At 41.8% G+C, this 13,191-nt stretch overlaps 1 protein-coding gene across 2 annotated transcripts; it reads left to right on the plus strand.

Annotated features, from left to right (window-relative positions):
- Positions 1-270: 270 nt before the first annotated feature.
- On the plus strand, positions 271-7,863 carry gp1bb (glycoprotein Ib platelet subunit beta). 2 transcript variants are annotated; one of them, XM_046347103.1, is made up of 2 exons: positions 271-654; positions 6,972-7,863. In XM_046347103.1, exon 2 carries the CDS (start codon positions 6,986-6,988, stop codon positions 7,640-7,642), a length of 657 nt encoding a protein of 218 aa, XP_046203059.1. In that variant the 5' UTR covers positions 271-654; positions 6,972-6,985; the 3' UTR covers positions 7,643-7,863. The 2 variants fall into 2 exon arrangements, with proteins under 2 accessions (XP_046203059.1, XP_046203058.1); XM_046347102.1 differs by lacking the exon at positions 271-654 and adding an exon at positions 1,523-1,700.
- Positions 7,864-13,191: the final 5,328 nt, after the last annotated feature.

Consider the following 13,191-nt stretch of genomic DNA (forward strand, 5'->3'; position numbering starts at 1 on the left):
ATGTGGAAACGGTCGGTGGAAAATTCAGCTACGACCTGTCCATTTTGTTTTATGATTGTGACCTCAGGACAGCACATTACCATAACTCTGTTTATACAGGAGCCTCCGTTCTGAAGCTTGCATCTAATTATTGTATAAAATTAATGAGTAAAGATAACTAATTGTGTAATGTGATTTTAAAATTGTATTTCTGTTTAAAGTTTCACTAAGTCATTGGCCCGCCCCCATGAGCACAGACATCGATCTGGCATCATGGGAAAGCTTTTCCACAGTCCGAATAAAACCCCCACCTGGAGAAGCCCACTTTCGACCATGCTGTACCTCGATTATGGAGAGGGCTAAGGTTTGAGTAGAAACCATGCGTACCTTCAGTATAAGCTAAGGTTGTAATGGTTGTTAACCTCTTGAGACTATCGATACCGACAGAATAAGAGTAAATCTTCCATACTAATTTCTAGTCTGCAGCTAGAATATATGTTGACTGAATGCGAAGATCGACAACCACCGAAACATTTATTCTATGAGAACATTTCTTAATGGGCCTCTGAAGTATTCATTCCAACAACGAAAGACTTCATGGGAGAGAGAAATTAAGCTGAACTTTCCAGCAGAAAGATGGACGATTCCAACAGAGATCATGACGACACGCTGAGCGTAAATATAAATATTGATTGCAATTATTCCCGAATGAGTGAGCGTTCATGTGCAAAGGATTAGCATTTCAATTATTATAATGATCAACTGTGTAGTGACTTTTGTCTTTCGCGCACTTCTCAGTCCCTTTGTCTACCAAGCCGTCATACCGGTTTAACCCACTAGGGCACATCCCCTTGTAACCATGCCTACTGTTTGTTTGTTATGCATTTCTGTGATTATTTAGTTAGTAAATAAACGATTAAGACAATTGATGTATGAATGAATCATAGCAAAGACTGGGTTCGTGCAGATAACCAACAATTTACGACATTTGGAATGAGACTAACGTGAGGTAAAGAATCATTCATAAATTAGAAGACTAATTGATCAGATATTAAAATATCTGAAGAGTTATATTCGGATAATTATAACTTTGTAATCTGAAGATTTTCCTGAGTGCCCCGACTTCCTAGTTAATTACATTTACATCATTATTTTAATCACATAATAATAATTACAGAGAATTGATTTGATAAAATAACAGTCTTCAATTTAATGATGCCAAAGACACAATACACCCGTAGCTGAACAAAGCACTGAGTCACAATTTATCTCCTTGGACCTCACTACCCCTCTGGCCCACAGTGTCAGATCCATCACTAACTCAACTGACTGTATGGAGCTGAATGATGGGAAGGGCCTTGCTGCAGCTATAGTATAGTTACTGTGGGAGATGGTGAACCCTACGAGCCGCTGTAGGGACAGTTTACCCTGGGTGGTACCAAGAGAGAAGGAAGTATTAACTGTATACATAAATCCCCCTGAAACTTACATCTGGCCTCCCAGACAGGAGCCTCTGTGGTCAGTAAATAAGGAATAAAAATGCTGCTGGCATCAAATAGACATGTCCTTCCTGTGTCCCATCAGAAGAGTGTGTGTGTGTGCATGTGAGTGTCAGGGTGCTTTATCAGTGCAAGCCAGCTGTGACTTCATACACGCTCATGCCTCTGAGTGACTTAGTAGCACAGTCTCACCAACCCTGCCTGCCACGAACACACGCCAAGGTAAGTCACCATCTCCTAACCATGACAAGACCATTACACCTTTCAGTGTGACCATAACTTTACTGTTTTATTAGGCTGTCTCAGTGTATGATTGGAGAACGGTCTCAGACGTCTGAATAACCATGTCAAAGAGAAGTTTTTCTTCCAGCGGTAGTTGTAGAGAACTACTGTGGTGTATAACTGAACTGCGTAACACTTCATTTTAAAGGGTCCTTATTACAGTGTAATTACATATGTAATTACACTAACAAGTATTGTAATTGTAATATTTCATAGTTACACTTTAATAACATGTAAACGGGTGGCAATTGCAGTCTGTAATTACAGGGTTGTAACAAGGAATGCTTCTTACCGTGCTTGTTACAAATGTTAAAGATTCCGATAGCATCTCACCCTGCACAAACCACATGATAAGTGTTAGCCAATTGAAAACCGACCACCTCATTGAGACAACTCTCCAATAAAGATCTGGAGTCTGAATCCCAGGCCCAATGGCAAAAACGGGTTTACAAACTGTTCACGTCAAAAAATACATTCAATTGTTAAATAATGGGTCAATACCTTTAAGCACTAATTAAACCATTTTAGACACGTTACATTGTAAGTCTAATAAGCTTGTTTGAATAACGGTTTCAGTGGCAATTTTAGCATGTAAATGTTGGTGGGGCAACAGAAAAAAAATTATGGGATGCATGCCAGCAAAGCTACAACACAATACTAAACAATACATTAATTGCACTATACTCTGCGACAGCTGAACCTTGTCTAGCAGCGAAACAGTTAATTCAGCCTAATTTTCTGCCTTATAAAAAAACATAGCTGATACGGCTTACTTGCTTAAACAAATGTGGTTTCTACTGACAATTGAGATGTACAAACTATGGATAAGGGGATGACAAGCGGATAAAAGGCTATCCATAATTTTGATTAAGACATCAATGAGCGAGCTAGGACCGACGTAGTCATAACTATTTGTTCAGCACTTTTGACATATACAGCGATAGAATTCAGAACATGGGCCATTTTTACATTGTTCTCCCTGTACACCAAGTCAGAACCGTAGAATAAATAAAGTGGGCATATAAGCAGAGAATGAAAGCTTTTACAATATTCTATGATTACATTTCTCAAAAACAGGTTACAGACTACATGTGCACCACCAAGTCAGAACAGTAGGCAAAATTAAGAGGTGAAAATAGACCAAATTATTAGGGTGAGGCACATGGGCTACCAACAGCTTACTACACAACATACACTTTGTATTACTTTCTTAGCTACAGTATACATATCTCCCTGGCATATTACATAATTTATGCAGCAGCATACAATAGATTTTTGGACTCGCCACTCATTGTTCAATTTGCAATTTCCCATTTGTCTCATGTTTATGTCCAATGGCCGATGAGCACATACACATTTTATCTATAATTTCTCTTAATTATTTATCTTCATATGACAAGGATTAAAAAGGATTTTCCAGTATATTGTCGACTTCATTCATGATAATGACAGCTAGCTAAGATTTTGAAAGTATGATCAGTCCAATCAAAGCTACCGTAGATATAATGTGATTTGACATAATTTTATCTGTGGCCAGCACCCAGGGGGATTGCATTTTCTAAATCTACCATTAGACTTGGCGGTGACATAGTATCCCCATGAGTGACAGAACACTGAGCCAATCACGGCGCAACACTCCATATTTTCTGCTGGCTTGCCCCGCTACCACAGAAGCACTGAGCTAGGCTGAAACACTTCAATTTTGGAGCTGCCTTACTCAAGAAAACAAAAAGGAGACCAGGTTTGCAAGCGGCTTTATTAACTCAATTATATATTTTTTTCTGCATTGTTTGCAAACTGATATGTGACACATATTAATGGAAAAATAACATGCAAAACAGGCAAGCCCATTTGTTTTTTAGAAACATTTGGGGCAGAGCCCCGCCTGCGTCGCCACTGAATGGTTTAAAAATGCACTTAAAAGGGTCATAAGACCATAATGTAACCTTGCAAGGGTTTCACTGTTGAGGAACATTCTCACTTTTGGATGGGATGCATTGGTGCAATTATTTATTTATCCATGTCAAGATCTGCCCATCTGCTCAACACACTCAAAATAAAGAAGACCTCGAACCTCCCCTCAGGAGTTGACGCTGACATCATGTAACAGTGAGCAAAGAACAGGCGGAGAAGGTCCGTTTGCAAAATCCAGACACGATGGCTGAGAAAGTGGTGTAGGTCAAAAACGTCATTGCGGGAATGAGAAAGTTGGTTTTCCATGCAATTTGTTTAGCCTTTTTTTATACTTCAATTTAGCATAGTAGGTAGTTAGTAGGTAGTTATTTAGGTATCCCTGTACCCCAAGGGTATTACCTGCACGAAAGCACCAGCTGTTCTGGATGACTGTGTGATAACGCTCTCGGTAGCCAATGTGAGCAAGACCTTTAAACAGGTCAACATTCACAAAACCGCGGGGCCAGATGGATTACCAGGACGTGTACTCAAAGCATGCGTGGACCAACTGGCAAGTGTCTTCACTGACATTTTCAACCTCTCCCTGACTGAGTCTGTAATACCTAAATGTTTCAAGCAGACCACCATAGTCCCTGTGCCCAAGGAAGCGAAGGTAAACTGCCTAAATGATTACCGCCCCTGTAGCACTCATGTCTGTAGCCATGAGGTGCTTTGAAAGGCTGGTCATGGCTCACATCAACAGCAGCCTCCCGGATACCCTAGACCCACACCAATTTGCATACCGCCCCAACAGATCCACAGATGATGCAATCTCAATTGCACTCCACACTGCCCTTTCCCACCTGGACAAAAGGAACACCTACAGTATGTGAGAATGCTGTTCATTGACTATAGCTCAGCATTCAACACCATAGTGCCCACAAATCTCATCACTAAGCTAAGGACCCTGGAACTAAACACCTCCCTCTGCAACTGGATACTGGACTTCCTGACGGGCTGCCCCCCAGGTGGTAAGGGTAGGCAACAACACATCTGCCATGCTGATTCTTAACACTGGGGCTCCTCAGGGGTATGTACTTTCCCCTCCTGTACTCGCTGTTCACCCACGACTGCGTGGCCAAACACGACTCCAACACCATCATTAAGTTTGCTGACGACACAACAGTGGTAGGCCTGATGACCGACAATGATGAGACAGCCTATAGGGAGGAGGTCAGAGAACCGGCAGTGTGGTGCCAGGACAACAACCTCTTCCTCAATGTCAGCAAGACAAAGGAGCGGATCGTGGACTACAGGAAAAGGCAGGCTAAACTGCCCCCCATTAACATCAACGGGGCCGTAGTGGAGCGGGTCCAGAGTTTCTTGGTGTCCACATCACCAACGATCTATAATTGTCCAAACACACCAAGACAGTCGTGAAGAGGGCACGACAAAAGGAGACTGAAAATATTTGGCATGGGGCCCCAGATCCTCAAAAAAGTTTTACAGCTGCACCATCGAGAGCATCCTGACCGGTTGCATCACTGCCTGGTGTGGTAACTGCTCGGCATCTGACCGTAAAGCACTACAGAGGGTAGTGCGTACGGCCCAGTACATCACTGGGGCCAAGCTTACTGCAATCCAGGACCTATAAAATAGGAGGTGTAAGAGGAAACCCCACAAAGTTGTCAGAGACTTCGGTCACCCAAGTCATAGACACGGCAAGCGGTGCCGGAGCGCCAAGTCTTGGACCAAAAGGCTCCGTAACAGCTTCTACCCTCAAGCCATAAGACTGCTGAACAACGAATCAAATCCCCCCCCCCACCCTCCAATTGTTTTGTTCACTGCTGCTACTCGCTGTTTATTATCTATGCATAGTCACTTCATCCTTCCTACATGTACAAATGACCTCTAACCTGTACCCCCACACACTGACTCGGTACCAGTACCCCCTGTATATATATAGCCTTGTTATTGTTATGTTTTGTGTTACTTTTAATTATTTTTTACTTTAGTTTATTTGGTAAATATTTTCTTAACTCTTCTTGAACTGCACTGTTGGTTAAGGGCTGGTAAGTAACCATTTCACGCTAAGGTCTACACTTGTATTCGGCGCATGTGACAAATAAAGTTTGATTTGATTTGATATGTAAGGTAAAGAAATGTAAGGTATTTTACATGTTGCAATAAAGTTGACTAAAGTAGAAGCTCATCTTTTGTTTGTAGGTATTTTCACTTGGTAATTAGTAATAAGTCATTATATAGAACTTGCTCACATGTAAGTATAAAGTTACACTTAACTTTAAATAGCAAAATCCTGTGTAACAACTAGCGACAACCTTGTATTTATGCAGATATTACAGATATGTACTCTGTGGTGTATTACTGTGTTGATTTTCTGACTTGGAAACTCAACCAAGTTAACCCTTTTGGGAGAAAGTGCTAGCAACAACCTTGAGTGGAGATTTTGAAGAGTGGGCATTCATGGACAGGTAATTTGAGTCTTTTGAGTCTCCAACCGTTGTAGTTTCAGACACCCAGAGCCTTTGTTCACAGGGGGTTACAACCTAGTGATAGTCAGTACTGAATCAGATGCAGCTGAGTGGAAACTTGCCCATTTGTAACAGGCATGGTAACAAGCATTTGTTGTTACACCGCTATAATTACAGACTGCAATTACCACCAGCTAGATGTTGTTATTACAGTGTAACTACGAGTTATTACAATTAACTACAATACATGTTTCGGTCTAATTACACGTGTAAGTGTAGTGTTACCCTGAATTGTTATTAAATTCAAAGGTTAGATGTCATTTTCAAATCCTCAAAATATACATTACACAGTAGTAACTCATTCTTCCGTTCATGGTTAGATGTTGGTTATGTTTATAATATTAGGTTAACACTAACTCCAACTTTAACTGTTACATGGAGATGGGCAGGGTCATCTGCCTGACCCTGCAACGCTGTCCCAAATTGTGAATCCTCACTGTCCCTATTTTCTCACATTTTATTTAACAAGGGGACTATTCCAGTGTTGTTAATCATCACTTTTTTTCAAGAATTCAAACTAGCATCTTTGGCACCCGCTCTCCGGAAATATGTATTCCTTTGCGTGGCTATCTCCCTTGTTTGGAATGACATGTTCTCTTTTAATGACTAATTTCTCATACTAAAATGATATCTACATCCCTCACATGGCAGAGACGTCCACAAACATTAGTTGTAATTGTTTCCCCTCCACCCTTTCAGTATGACATATCCTCTCTCTCTCTCTCTCTCTCTCTCTCTCTCTCTCTCTCTCTCTCTCTCTCTTTAGAGTTGACAGTAAGGATGAGGGGGTTCCTGCCATGTGTGACCCCACTACTGGGTCTTCTCATCTTGTTGACCCCAGGGAGGGTTCAAGGGTCATCAAGCTGTCCCCTGTACTGCTCCTGTCATGGTGCTCAGGTAGACTGCAGCAGCCGTGCCCTCACCACCTCTTCCTTACCCTCCCGCTTCCCTCCTGCCACCACCGAGCTCCGTCTCCATGACAACCAGCTGACCACGCTCCCAAACAGCCTTCTGGACTTCCTCTCCTCCCTCCGCTCCGTGTCGCTCCATGGAAACCCCTGGGCCTGTGACTGCAGTGTGCTCTACCTGCGTGCCTGGCTGCTCCGACAACCTGCCAGCTACACCAGCCACAGCAACATCACATGCAGTTCCCCTCCCCACCTGCGAGGGACGCTGGTGGTCTACCTGGCTGAGGAGGAGGTGCTGGAGTCCTGTCACTACTGGTACTGTGACTTGGCACTGGCCTCCCAGGTGTGTTTGTTTGTGTTTGTGGCGGTGCAGGCGGGGCTGCTGGCTGCTGTGGTCGTGTTCCTGAGGAGGTTTGAGAGCCTGTCACGCGAGGCCCGGTGGACCACAGAGGAGAGCTTTGCTGGGGGGGAGGGGCTTACGAGTAATGAGTATAGTGAGTATGAGCCAATGAAGGAAAGCATCATCTGACGAGGGGAGGGAAGGGTCAGGTAGGCAAGGAGAGTTAAGAGGGAGAGGAGACACTTGAAGGGGACAAGCTGGTGAGCAATAAAATGATGGAGCCCTTTCAGGTCTGTGGTAAGAAAAGAATGAGGATGAGGAGAAAAGGGCTTGTTAGATTCACTGGAAACAGGAGATTCCAGAGAAACTCGCAGGACAAGAAATTAGGCTAAATTGAAGTGGTTCTGCATCTATTACCACCCATACGTAGAATGTATGCACACATGACTGTAAGTCGCTTTGGATAAAAGCGTCTGCTAAATGGCATATATTATTATATTATCAGAGACTTGTTACAATGTGTTTGTTGGTTACATCAGTCAATAACACTGTTAGAATAATATATCATGCTATGAATCAATAGTACATAGAATATAACATTTAATTTACATTTAATAATGCTGTTTTATGTCATTGTTTTAAAGCTGCTATTTATCATTTATTTAGATCGCAATAATAAAAAAAAACAATTGTAAATGGGTGCATTTTTAAAGGTTTTTGGATGTATATATACTTAACAAAAATATAAATGCGACATGCAACAATTTCAAAGATTTTACTGAGTTAGAGTTGATAAAAGGAAATCAGTCAATTGAAATTTCACATGACAAGGAATACAGATATGCATCTGTTGGTCACGGATACCTTTTAAAAAAAGATCCGAAAACCAGTCAGTGTCTGGTGTGACCACCATTTGCCTCATGGAGCGCAACACATCCCCTCCGCATAGAGTTGATCCGGCTGTTGATTGTGTCCAGTAGCATGTTGTCCCACTCCTCTTCAATGGTTGTGAAAACTTTCTGGATATTGGCGGTATCTGGAACATGCTGTTGTACACGTCGATCCAGAGCATCCCAAACATGCTCAATGGTGCAATGTCTGGTGAGTATGCAAGCCAAGGAAGAACTGGAACATTTTCAGCTTCCAGGAATTGTGTACAGATCCTTGCGACATGGTGCCGTGCATTATGCTGAAACATGAGGTGATGGCAGCGGATGAATGGCACGGCAATGGGCCTCAGGATCTCATTAAGGTATCTCTGCATTCAAATTGGCATTGATAAAATGCGATTTTGTTCATTGTCCATAGTTTATGACTGCCCTTTCCATAACCCCACCGCCACTATGGGGCACTCTGTTTACAACGTTGACATTAGCAAACCGCTCGCCCACACAACACCATACGTGGTCTACGGTTGTGAGGCCGGTTGGACGTACTGCCAAAATCCCTAAAACATACATTGGAGATGGCTTATGGTAGAGAAATTAACATAACACTTTCTGGGAACAGCTCTGGTGGACTTAGTCAGCATACCAATTGCACGCTCCCGCAAAACTTGAGACATCTGTGGCATTGTGTTGTGTTACAAAACTGCACATTTTAGAGTGGCCTTTTAATGTTTACAGCACAAGGTGCATCTGTGTAATGATCATGCTGTTTAATCAGCTTTTGATATTCCACACCTGTCAGGTGGATGGATTATCCTGGCAAAGGCTCACTAACAGGTATGTAAACAAATTTATGCCCAACGTTTGAGAGAAATAAGCTTTTTGTGTGTATGGAACATTTCACTTATCTTTCATTTCAGCTCATGAAACATGGGACCAACACTTTACATGTTGCATTTATGTTTTTGTTCAGTGTAATTACAATATGATGGTGAATCAGCACAATTTATATTGACTTGTAATACATGTTTGTGTTTATGTACTTTGATACAGCACGTTAGCTGTTGGCTATTTTCTATATTTTATTTGGAGGTTTTCATTATATAACATTCCTAATCCAGCCCATTAAAAATGACATTGGAAATATGTTTGTGAATTTTCATTCCAGTCGAAGTAGAAGCTTGTCTAATTGCCTGCAATGACATCCATTTTTTTTAGACCTAATAACTACAGCCAGAGCCATGTATTTCTACTCTATACATTGATCTAACTACAATAGGCTACTCCATATACTTCCACAGAGCGCAGTGGAGAACACCAACATACAAATACACAGTATAGCTTTGTCATAATAGCTATTGTTTGTCACTTTCATCACATAAAACATATTATTGGATCACTGGATCATTCAAAAATATTGCAATGCATAAAGAAATAGCTTGCAGAATAAAGTTTTAAGGAAGGAACTTTCCTACTCTGTGTCAGAACACAACGATTCATGTTGTTTACACGTGAGCTTCGGTGGAAAATTAGCTAGCATAATGGTGAACACTTTTGATCTTCTCTATCAAACATATTTGAACATGTACAGTGCCAGTCTAAAGTTTGGACACACCTACTCTTTCAAGGGTTTTTCTTTATTTTGACTATTTTCTACATTGAAGAATAATAGTGATGACATCACAACTATGAAATAACACATATGGGATCATGTAGTACCCAACAAAGTGTTAAACAAAATAGATTTTAGATTCTTCAAAGTAGCCACCCTTTGCCTTGACAACAACTTTGCACACTCTTGACATTTTGTCAACCAGCTTCTTGAGGAATGCTTTTCCAACAGTTTTGAAGGAGTTCCCACATAAGCTGATTGGCACTTGTTGGCTGCTTTTCCTTCACTCTGCCGTCCAACTCATCCGAAACCATCTCAACTGGGTTGAGGTCGGGTGATTGTGGAGGCCAGGTCATCTGATGCAGCACTTCATCACTCTCCTTCTTGGTCAAATAGCCCTTACACAGCCTGGAGGTGTGTTTTGGGTCATTGTCCTGCTGAAAAACAAACGATAGTGCAAACCAGATCGGGTGGCATGTCACTGCAGAATGCTGTGATATCTATGCTGGTTAAGTGTGCCTTGAATTCTAAACAAATCACTGACAGGGTCACCAGAAAAGCCACACCATCACACCTCACACCATCACACCTCCTCCTCTATGCGTCACGGTGGGAACCACACATGCGGAGATCATCCGTTCACCTACTCTGCGTCTCACAAAGACACGGCAGTTGGAACCAAAAATTTCAAATTTGGACCCATCAGACGAAAGGAGAGATTTCCAGCGGTCTAATGTCCATTGCTCGTGTTTCTTGGCCCAAGCAAGTCTCTAGTCTAAAAAGTTGATGTTGAGATGTGTCTGTTACTTGAACTCTGTGAAGAATTTATTTGGGCTGCAATCTGATGTGCAGTTAACTGTAATGAACTTATCCTCTGCAGCAGAGGTAACTCTGGGTCTTCCTTTCCTGTGGCGCTCCTCATGAGAGCCAGTTTCATCATAGCTTTTGATGGTTTTTGCGACCGCACTTGAAGAAATGTTCAAAGTTTATGACATGTTCCATATTGACTGACCTTCATGTCTTAAAGTAATGATGGACTGTCGTTTCTCTTTGCTTATTTGAGCTGTTCTTGCCATAATATGGACTTGGTCTTTTACCGAATAGGGTAACTATTGTTCTACAATGTAGATAATAGTAAAAATAAAGAAAGACCCTGGAATGAGTAGGTGTGTCCAAACATTTGACTGGTACTGTATATATATATATATTTTTTATATATATATATATAATTTAGCCAAACAGGGTGGACATTTATGACTGGGATATACTTTACAGACCAACAACATGAAACATGGGCAAATAGATAAAACTGAGTGTTTGTATTTATGTAGCTTTGCACCATAGTTTTTCCACCAAAGAAATGATCACACTTCCTGAATGTGGTGTCATTGTAGGAAGGGTTGTTTTCTTAAATGGAGAATTACAACTAACAGGATGGAAAGTGATATCAGGGACATACAGAAAAAGCTGAAATAAAATAATAAATACAATAATCATGAAAAAAAACGTTATTGGTGAAAGACTTTAACTAGGACTATAAAATAATGAAGATTTTAAACATGAATAATAAACATTATAATAAATATTATTTTGCCGCTTATATTTCTTGTGGAAGTTGATAATGTCCTGGGGACATGGCAAAAACTGCTAAATCCTCTGACAAAAGCGACAGAAATGCAGAAAACTACTTTTTACCAGCAGCATACCACCCTGCATACCACTGCTGGTTTGCTTCTGAAGCTAAGCAGGGTTGGTCCTGGTCAGTTCCTGGATGGGAGACCAGATGCTGCTGGAAGTGGTGTTGGAGGGCAAGTAGGAGGCACTCTTTCCTCTGGTCTAAAAAAATATCCCAATGCCCCAGGGCAGTGATTGGGGACACTGCCCTGTGTAGGGTGCCGTCTTTCGGATGGGAAGTTAAACGGGTGTCCTGACTCTCTGAGGTCATTAAAGATCCCATGGCACTTATTGTAAGAGTAGGGGTGTTAACCCCAGTGTCTTGGCTAAATTCCCCATCTGGCCCTCAAACCATCACAGTCACCTAATAATCCCCAGTTTACAATTGGCTCATTCATCCCCCTCCTCTCCCCTGTAACTATTCCCCAGGTCGTTGCTGCAAATGAGAATGTGTTCCCAGTCAACTTACCTGGTAAAATAACAGATAAACAAATTTCAGGATCCATATTTTGGTCTTTTTAAGGTAAAGGACACCTGAATTTATATTCATAGCCTTTTGGAATCGACATTTTACACTAAATATGAACTGATATTTCCTGGGGACAGAAATGACCCATCTAGCTGTTTGGGCTCTTACATTTACATTTACATTTAAGTCATTTAGCAGACGCTCTTATCCAGAGCGACTTACAAATCTTCCTACCAGTTGTATGTGTTCAAAATCAGTTAGCAAGGCATTAGTATCAAGTACCGACGTACAGTATTTAAATGGGTACTTGCTTCACTCACTTCTTTGTCAATGCTATGCTCTCTTTGTGCAATACATACTGTAGAATTCCTGTCTGCCGAGTGCTGTGAGATGGGGCGACTGAGGAAGAGGCACAACTGGAAGGGACAGAAGCAGGATGTTTCCAAAGAAACAGCCCTGACCAAGAAACAAAGCAAACATCTGCAGAAAGTCCTGGAGGTCAAAGAGAAGAAAGTCAAGATAACATGTTACATCTGCCTTCTCCGAGCCAGACCAGCCCAGTTTCTGTTGGTGTATAATTATGAGCTGTGTCATTGGAAATAGTTCTGGCCATTAAACACAAAGTACTCTATTCATCATCATCTCCCTCCTTTGACCCCCAGAGGGCAGACATCCTGTCCAAGCTGGGTGAGGTGCAGCTGCCTGACTGAACTAAAGTTGCTTTACACCACCTTAATACTGGGCACAGGAGACAAGCAGTACCAGACCCAACAGTAAGGGAGTGGGACTGTGCCATGCCATTGTAGCAGCAGCATTTGGTTTAGTAACACTTTCCATATGCTCAGGTGGGCTGATTAACAGGGAATAGATTAGTTGGAGTGATGATGTACTGTAGGCTTGTTTATGATCCTCTGTGGTGTTCTATGTCTCTCAGGACTGCTGATGAGGTAGTTGATGGAGCCTCAGGGAGTTGGATCAGCAGCCTGCGTGGATTCAACAGGAAGAGGAAACGAAGAGCACAGGAAGAGTAGGAGGAAAAGGAGAAGAGTAGTGGTTGGACACATAATCTGATGAAGAGGTGGATGATGGAGAATGG

Source organism: Oncorhynchus gorbuscha, linkage group LG04, assembly GCF_021184085.1.
Source record: "Oncorhynchus gorbuscha isolate QuinsamMale2020 ecotype Even-year linkage group LG04, OgorEven_v1.0, whole genome shotgun sequence".
NCBI lineage: Eukaryota > Metazoa > Chordata > Actinopteri > Salmoniformes > Salmonidae > Oncorhynchus > Oncorhynchus gorbuscha.

Bases quoted from the DNA above. Each gene is read 5' to 3' on its own strand.
- gp1bb (XM_046347103.1), top strand. From the start codon at position 6,986: ATGAGGGGGTTCCTGCCATGTGTGACCCCACTACTGGGTCTTCTCATC.